The sequence below is a fragment of the Melanotaenia boesemani genome, chromosome 14, assembly GCF_017639745.1.
Source record: "Melanotaenia boesemani isolate fMelBoe1 chromosome 14, fMelBoe1.pri, whole genome shotgun sequence".
In the NCBI taxonomy this organism is placed as follows: Eukaryota; Metazoa; Chordata; class Actinopteri; order Atheriniformes; family Melanotaeniidae; genus Melanotaenia; species Melanotaenia boesemani.
Genome location: NC_055695.1, coordinates 20,838,425 through 20,846,923, shown reverse-complemented (window position 1 = coordinate 20,846,923; position 8,499 = coordinate 20,838,425). Strand labels below are relative to the sequence as shown.

At 39.3% G+C, this 8,499-nt stretch overlaps 1 protein-coding gene across 1 annotated transcript; it reads right to left on the bottom strand.

Annotated features, from left to right (window-relative positions):
• Positions 1-1,784: 1,784 nt before the first annotated feature.
• On the bottom strand, positions 1,785-7,990 carry LOC121653765 (C2 calcium-dependent domain-containing protein 4C). The gene is made up of 2 exons (XM_042007434.1): positions 7,552-7,990; positions 1,785-6,873 (listed from the first exon to the last, which is right to left on the bottom strand). Exon 2 carries the CDS (start codon positions 6,822-6,824, stop codon positions 5,559-5,561), a length of 1,266 nt encoding a protein of 421 aa, XP_041863368.1. The 5' UTR covers positions 6,825-6,873; positions 7,552-7,990; the 3' UTR covers positions 1,785-5,558.
• Positions 7,991-8,499: the final 509 nt, after the last annotated feature.

The window sequence follows — 8,499 nt, the reverse complement described above, 5'->3', positions numbered from 1 at the left end:
AAGACAGGAGAAACACCAGCATATATAAACAGTATATTTAAAAGCAAATGTCATCATGAACTTTGAATAACACTGCTCAATAAAATACAATGTCTAAACAAACTCTTTCTCTCTCTCGCCCACACACACACACACACACACACACACACACACACAGGTACTGACTCTTTTCCTATTAAAATGCTATCAGTAAAGCCTCTCCAGCCTATATTTAATTAAACAGCTACTGAGTGCAGAAATATATGAAATGACTTGCACCACAGCAGCAGACTGGATATAATTGCGGAAGTTAATGCTGATAATACCTCTGCAGATCAAATAGTCAACAGAGAAATATCCTGACAGTTGTTGACTAAACTGTCATAATGTTGTTGGCTCTCAGCAGGTGTTTCTGGATAACTTCTCATTTTAGCAAAGTATTGGCAGTTTTTGTTTCTGCAAAGTGCTGATAGAAATAAAAATGTTTCTCTTTCCCAACTTCTCACATATGGATTTTGTGTCAAAGGGTTAAAGGCTGTATTTGCAACAATTAAATGACTCTTTTCTCAATCTAAACAACGTTTTTATTATAATTATTGATATCCCAACACTATGTAACGTCATTTTCTGACCCTATTACTGTTGCCACAGTCTGTACATCATTTATAGACAAGGAGAGATAAATTATCATATACAGTTTTAGAAAAGTCCCTGTGCTTCCGAAAGTAAAATCAAAGGGCTTGTCTATGAGTTAGCAGCTGACCTGAAGGGGTCTTGACCAAGTGTCAGTGTTTAAGTTGCAAATAATTGTGTTTTTAAGAGCTGTTGACTTCAGGATCTGAGGTGAAATTGATTTAAAATACAATTCACTTAGATCAGACTTAAATCTACATTTTAAGGTCCTATTAACTTCCTCTTTCATCAATCACATCTCCAACAAACTGTCACTGCTTCATAAAGCAGACGCTCATGCAAGTCATTTGCTGTGGGCATCAAATGTTGTTGCAGTCAGTGTGTACTATCTACAGAAATGTAAATGTTTCTTTTAAACTGCTGAAATGAGTCATTGGCTTTTGTCAAGGATGCATTACAAACTCCTCTAGTTTTATGAAGCATCACATGCAGCTAAAAGCTTCCTATAGTCCAATTGGTTCAACAAATTTAAAGAAATAATTGACATTTTTAGAATTTTTCCCCTCTCTGGTTGCACATAGCTCCCCTAATGTCAAACTAGTCCATCAAAATTAATGTGAACTCCTGTGGGGCTGAGTGTGATGATGCTAAAAATAGCATAACACCAAACCTCAGTATAAAAAAACAAGAAGAAAACGTTCAGTTTAACAGATGCACACTGTCCTAAAATGTCTCTAATACAAAAGATCAGCACTGTGACTTTGTGAACCATTTTTCTCTCAACAATGTCCTAACAGCATGACTGACTCTGACAGTAGAAAACGATCATGAAAATATTGACAGAGGGACGATTTATTTTCATTCAGACTTTTCGTGATCACCTCTAACAAATGTTCTGTATTTCTGGTGGAGAAATGTTACACACTTTCAGCTCTGCTTAAATCACCTACAAGATGGACAAACAATTCAGTGTTTTTATTCATTAAATTATACAATATTCAATTTCATGAATACATTATTGCTGCAGAAAAAAAAAATCAACTTTCCAATTAAACTTCTTAATTGACAGTAACAGAGATGTGACCAAGACAAGCTATATATATATATATATATATATATATATATATATATATATATATATATATATATATATATATATATATATATCAGGTTCATTAGATATTTTTAATAAGAGGAGCCCAAGCAAATGAGTGTTTCTATGACTGAAAACAGCAGTCTTTCCAGGCAAACATAGCCAGATTTAGTAGTGTTTACCAATAAGCCACCTTAAGCAAACAATATGACATTATAAAAACAGGAAACAGCCTTTCCAACACATATATTGTGTATTAGGTATATCATCAGAAATATTTGTGACTGCAGCAAAGCTTTACCTTTAGAGCACAAAGAAACTCACAATAAGAAACCACTGAAATTTTGCACTAACAAAGCTGAAATATTTTAGCCATGCTCGAACAAAACCTCACTGAGGATTAACAGGTACAACAGGTACAATGTTGAAAGTTGGGTAAAAATTACATTAAATATACAATTACTTGCACAGAAGTATGCAGCAGAGATTGCAAATTATCACAAACTTTCACACCATAACAAAGCAAACAGCAGTGCCACTGTATATTAACTATAGATAGAGCATATCAACAGCATTGCTACAAGCAGGTGACCCTGCTTTGGCGAGAGTAACTCTTGATGATTCAGTGGAAGCTTTGGAGGGGTGTCAAATTTTTTTCAGTATTTCCCATTACTGTGATGTCTCTAACTCTGATTTTGTGTCTGAAATCGCTCTCTGTTGAGCACTCGAAATTGCAATCATTTGCAATTTCTTATTTACTCAGAAGGACCAGCAGGGTGCACCAAAAGGGGAGAGAGGACTGCTGTCCATGTTAAAATGAATAATATTGTTGTCTTTTTAGCCTTGTTGTCTGTGTTTCATGTCTGATATTTTGGGCTCCTCCCCTGGGCTTCATTAAAAGTGAAACTGAAAAGTTGCTCATCAGGATTTCTCACATGCTGGTGCATATTTAGCATAGCAAACAAACAAAAAACTACCACTTCCAGGAATTAAATACAATACAAATCCAACATACATTTCAAGTCATTTCATTGTTACAAAATACTAGATGTTACATAGAAAATAACTACTGTAAACCAAACCATGCCAATCAACACACTGACACACACACACATTCTCTCTATCTCACTTTACACACAAAGTAAGGCTTCAGGGTTTCATAAAACTTTCAGCATGTCATACAAACCACCAGTGACATGTTCATGCCATGCAGCTGGTACTCGTTGCTCTAATTTCCTTGTGAAACATTAAACACATTTAAATGTGTTGAAGCTGAAGCTGAACAGTGACAGCTGAATTCTGATTACATGTCATCTACACCCACAGTCAGAGTGGAAAACTGACTAAATCATGCCACCAGCTTCCATATGAGAGCAGAAAAAGTTATCGCCCAACTGGCCTGGAGACGCTGACGATAATGGTGTACCTATTTGGCAATTGCCTGTTGCTTAGCTGCACAAGATTTAATCAACTTGCCCACACTGGAGGGGACATGTCACCAAGCTGCAGCTGCAACGTCCACATAGTCTCCTCATGAGGCTCAAGAGACTTCAACAACCAAATAAACACATATATAAAATATACAAACCAATGTACTCATTTCTGCTGCAAGCAAAATGGATCCCACACTGCATAAAATCACATCTAGTCAGATCATCTTTGGATTTCTTTTTGTTTTACTTGAAATAGATTGATTTGTTCAGTGATGCATCACAGAGCTGAAGGCCAGGGGTTGTTTTAAGAAAGTATTCAGGATTTTGAAGATTTAAGGGGTCATTTTGCAAGAAAAAAATCTTTAATATTTGATTGATAACTTGAATATTATAAGAACTTGAACAAAACAGCATGCAAGACTAAAACATCTTTATGCATATTATTTAAATATTAAAGGCCCTGTACATGCAAGAACATTTTTTTTCTGTTAAGTTTGTTATTTCTAATTGTTTATAACTGCACTTTCTACTCTTTTAACTTTGTCATCATCCACATGCAAACTCAGTTTTGGACATTAAAAGCAAATTTTTTGGAAGATGCTTTTCAGGGTGAAGATGTTCACTAGTTCTAGCTGTAACATTAATGTGTAGACTGAATATGTGATTTTTTTTAACATACTTAGCCTCAGCTAAACTTCTACTAATTATGTCTGACCCACTATGCTATGTAATTCTCTGCAGAAATCCAGCCCCCTTTGCAGTTGCAGTAACATGTTTATTTAAGCTTTACATTATAACCGCTGTAAAATTATTATTAATCTCATGTTGGACCAGGGAAGCACCTAAAACCTGCAGCACACTGGCCCTCGAGGACCGGAGTTTGAGATCCCTGCTGCAACTACTCAGTAAACCTTTAAGGCAGATTTCACTTTTCATTTCAACAAATTGTAAGCTCTTCACATTGAGCCAAAAATACAATAATAATTGTGCTTTTATCAGATGACTTGTTATTCACAGAGACAATGCTCATATGGACGTCACCTGGTTGCACTGTTTATTTGCCTGATCAGCTATAATCTAATCATATTATGCATAGCAATGGACCTACGGATAGGGAAAAACTAATCGTTTTAACCCAGAAACACCAGATTAGCATACCTGCTCCACAGCTGAACCTCTTTAGAGGAAAACATACTAATATGGATCAAGTCAGTCAGGTGAAAACGTCTTTACTTTATGATCATTTTTTTTAAAGTAAAATTAAAAGAAAAAAAAATTTAAATCTTGTGGTGCAGTGCATAAAAGACACACTACTTTTGGCATGTTTTGTATGTAAATTCTTTTTTGAGTGATTTCACGGTCATAATATGACACCCCAAACTGTTTAGGATGAAGTATAAACATGGAGGACAGGGTGTCAGACTTCAACAATATGGCACAAAATTATATTAAAAATAAAACAATAGTAGCAACTTCAGTATTGTGACTTAACTTGATGTGTTGTTACTTTACTGTTAGATAAAACCAGGCTAGTTTGTGTGGGGTTTTTTGTTTAGTTTTACAATGATTTAAATAATCTATGAAAATATAATTGTTTTGGGGCTTTCATATACTTGCTACTGAAGAATACTGAAGATTTTTTTTTTTTTTTTTTTTTTTTAGTAAGACGTTTTTAGGCAACTTTTACCTCAAAATTGCAGCCAATGAGTGTTTTTGTGTTGACTATATAAAATCTGTAATCTGTTAAATCAAATCATTGCAGTCCTAAACTTTAGTTTTACCTATTTAATCAATCAAATTATAATTCTATTTTTTGATGTGCATGTAAATGTGGCCACTCTATTTGTCCCACGCTCTCCCCCATAGATCAAAGGGTCATTTGCACATCAGGATGTAGTGCCACTTCAAAGCTGGCGCTCATTCACAAAAGCATCTCCGTGCCCTGCAGCTGATGGAGAATCCTGTGCTGCTGTGGACTTCTGTCACATTGCAATAATTTAAAACCACGGCACACACGAGAAGCACACAGCACGCAAAGACATGAGACAGGCTGATGCACAGGTGTCGTCCAACCTTTGAACCAGGCCTGGCTCAGGAAGTTGGCTGGGAAATGTGTTCAGAATAAAAACCTTTTATCTGTCAAATTCATCTGTTGCTGTTGAGCCTGGCTGGGTTTAATAAGCATAAATTACTGGGAGAAGGAGCTTGGCAAACCTTAGAGCCTTCATCCTTCTACAATTAGGGGGGTGTTGTGTTTTTGTTTTTTTTTTACCCTATAGACTCAAAACTAAAAGATTTTTTATTTTTCCTATTAATTCGCCGTTTTGGATAGCTGGAATGAATAGATTTTATAGAAACCAGTGCAAACATCTAATTTAAGTCAGAATCCTTATTTTTGCCTTTAACCTCTAAGGGCAGCTTCAGAGGCCTGAGAGCAGCTTTGTCAGAGCCACCTCTCTCTCACCCAAAAGTGTGTCCCTCTTCAGGCTGGTGCCTTTGTTCACCACCTTAAACTTCACAGAGAGGTTCTTGACTTGAATCGAGCTTATGGAGTCAAAGAAAAAGTCCTCGTTGAAGACTGGGTTGCGGCTGTTCTTGATGATGTTGCTCCTTTGCTTCTGCAGCTTCCCGGGGTTCAGGTACACAGACACGCAGCAGTTGATACTTTTGATATCAAAGTGCTTGTCGTATAGACTTTCCGCCGCCAGGACGCGGATGAGCAGGCGGGAGGTGCTGGAGTCGTAGTTGGCGCTGATCCTCACCGACCCACCTTTGTGCAGGTTGATTGTGTGCTCTCGCTGGAGGCTGTGGTGGTCGGACCCTCCCGCACCGCCATGGAAGGAAGGGACGTGGAGCCGTCGCTGGATGTTAGGGCTGGGCTCGGCCGAGCTGCACTCGTCGGTGGAGAGGGAACTGTGGCGCGCGAGCGTCCGCTTGGCTTTCACAACTTTGGCCTGCGTCTCGTGCGTAAAGATCTTGAGCAAGGATGCAGAACGGGAGAGCAAAGGGGAACTGAAGGGGGAGGATTCCGCTGAGGAGCAGGTGTCACTTTCTCCTCCACTGAAGTACCTGTAAGGGTTCATGTGGGACGTATTGTAGTCAGCAGGGTTCAGATGGTTTCCTGTTTCGCTGCTTTTGCCTGGAGTCTTCCTCTGTGTGTTTGGGGAGGTGATGGGACTGGTAATCTCGCAGTGGAACAGGGACTCTTTGCGGCGGGTGTGGGGGCTTTCCTTCAGTGTTGCAAAGCCATATGATGTCTGAGTCTTTGGAACATAAGGCAGGGACATTGCTGTCTGCGACTGGGGGTCTGCATTTGTGTCTCCAGCCACAACATCATCGGCACTCTCTATCTGAATAATGTGGCGGTTTGCAGCTTTCAACAAGTTCTTTGTGTCTCCTGCAATCTTGGCCACCAGACGCGGGCTTCTCGGGCTGCTGATCTTCCTCCCACTGCCAATGGTTAGCTCAGAGGTGGACGGCTCCAGCCCCTCTTTGGGCTTTATGTTTGGGATTTCAGGGTCTGCAGGACAGCTGACTAGTTTCGGAGGGATAAAAAAGTCTGGGATCTTGTCGGGAGTGAGAACATTACTGTAGGCCGGAGCAACGCATTTCTTGTCTCCTGCACTCTCTCCCTGTCGCAGCACACCTGTCTCCACCGACCCGCGGATCTTATCCAGAACCCACATGGTCCCACCAGGCAGTGGGATGATGTGTGGAGCAGGCTCAGTCGGGCTTCTGCAATTAATAACACACATAGGTGGGAATGGAGGAGGGAATGATCAGAGGACATTCATTCCAGAGCTAGAGACGGGATAAAAATATCCCTTGAGATGCTTAAAGGCATTCTGCGATCAGCAAAAGCTCTCAGAGAGATAAATATACTCCAGATTAAAAAGGAGCAACAGTTGAGAAGCAACAGTTAATTTGACTGGTTTCGACAAGAAAAATGTTTAATCCTTGAACTGAAATGTAACACAAGATCAGTCAAGATTTAAAGGATTTAAATAACATGGAAATAAATATTTATTTACCTCTCATTTAGCTATTTTCTAATAAACAAAGGAGCTAAACTTGTTTATCAACAAATACCTGCAACATTCTCCCTTAAAATAAGAGAGAACTCTTTGCACTTTTGTGGTAAATAAGTATTTATGCCAATATATTTAGTATAGGTTTTCCAAATTATGTCGTAGAAAATGCATCTAATTAAAATTAGGCTTTAAAATACAGATTATTTTGTTTCTTTCGGTTTCATCTACAAAAAAAACTTTAAACAAAAGAAGTTACAAAGGAAAATGCAGTTCAACAGGTGCGCGAAAAGGTTCATTCTTTTTGCGCACCGTTTGACAAAGCTCTAAATCCGCTGTGCTCTTTTCTATTCTGTGAGCTGTTGGTATTGAACAATGTACTTACATAGATAAATAAAAGGACACACTCCTCTCTTTGATCTCCTTTGCATCTGATCCGTCAGTAACGGGTGCTCTCCTCTGATAAGTCTGCGCGCTCCGCGGCGCCACTGCTCTGCACCCTCACACGGTCTCTCCTCCACAACTCCTGTCGCTTTTATCGACAGCACAGAGCTGCAGCTGACCAATAAGATCAAACTCTGCCATTCCCAGCAGAGCCAGCTAGAGATACACTGGCTGCATCTAAAGTTGTACTGGTATAATGCAACTTGATAATGGTTTCCCAGCAGCCGCTTGAAAACGGTGTTTCATACTTTAATTGTACTCTGACATTTAAAATGTGTTTAGAAGTAAATATGTTCAAATCATGCTAAAATAGGTTTGACCTATAGCCAATTTTTACCAGGAGTCATGCAGCTGAGTAGATAGTGGGGAATATTCACGTGTGTTGTCTAATTCAGGCTCTCTTTCTCTCTCTCTCTCTCTCTCTCTCTCTCTCTCTTTCGCTGCTCCTCGGGCTTAAACCGACTGATGGGTTTCCGTGGAAACTTTGCTATGGCAACAAATACATCTGTCTAAAATAAGATGGGCCCCATGACTTCATTGATCTGCAGGACAACAAAAGCACTTCTTTTGTCCAGATTCCCTGGTTTTGAGCTCAAGTGCCATGAAACCTGTAGACTGAGAATGGCGCAGAGATCAGTTCGCACAGCCAGAAAGCGCACCTCATTTACTTGACGAACAAGATCTTAGAAATGCGGATTTCAGTTGCTGAGCATGTCACCATCTAATGACAAGGACAGACAGCTTCACAAACGAGTGAATTAATAAAACTGACCCTGATTGGACTTGGTTTACGTGCATGTAATCATTACTCTGATGGAAATGATCTGTTGGTCTATTGTTGTGGATGCTGTTGCTAATCTTAATTTTGACACGGCTAATTTGGGCCTGG

Coding starts and splice junctions, on each gene's coding strand:
- LOC121653765 (XM_042007434.1), bottom strand. CDS start 6,824: ATGTGGGTTCTGGATAAGATCCGCGGGTCGGTGGAGACAGGTGTGCTG.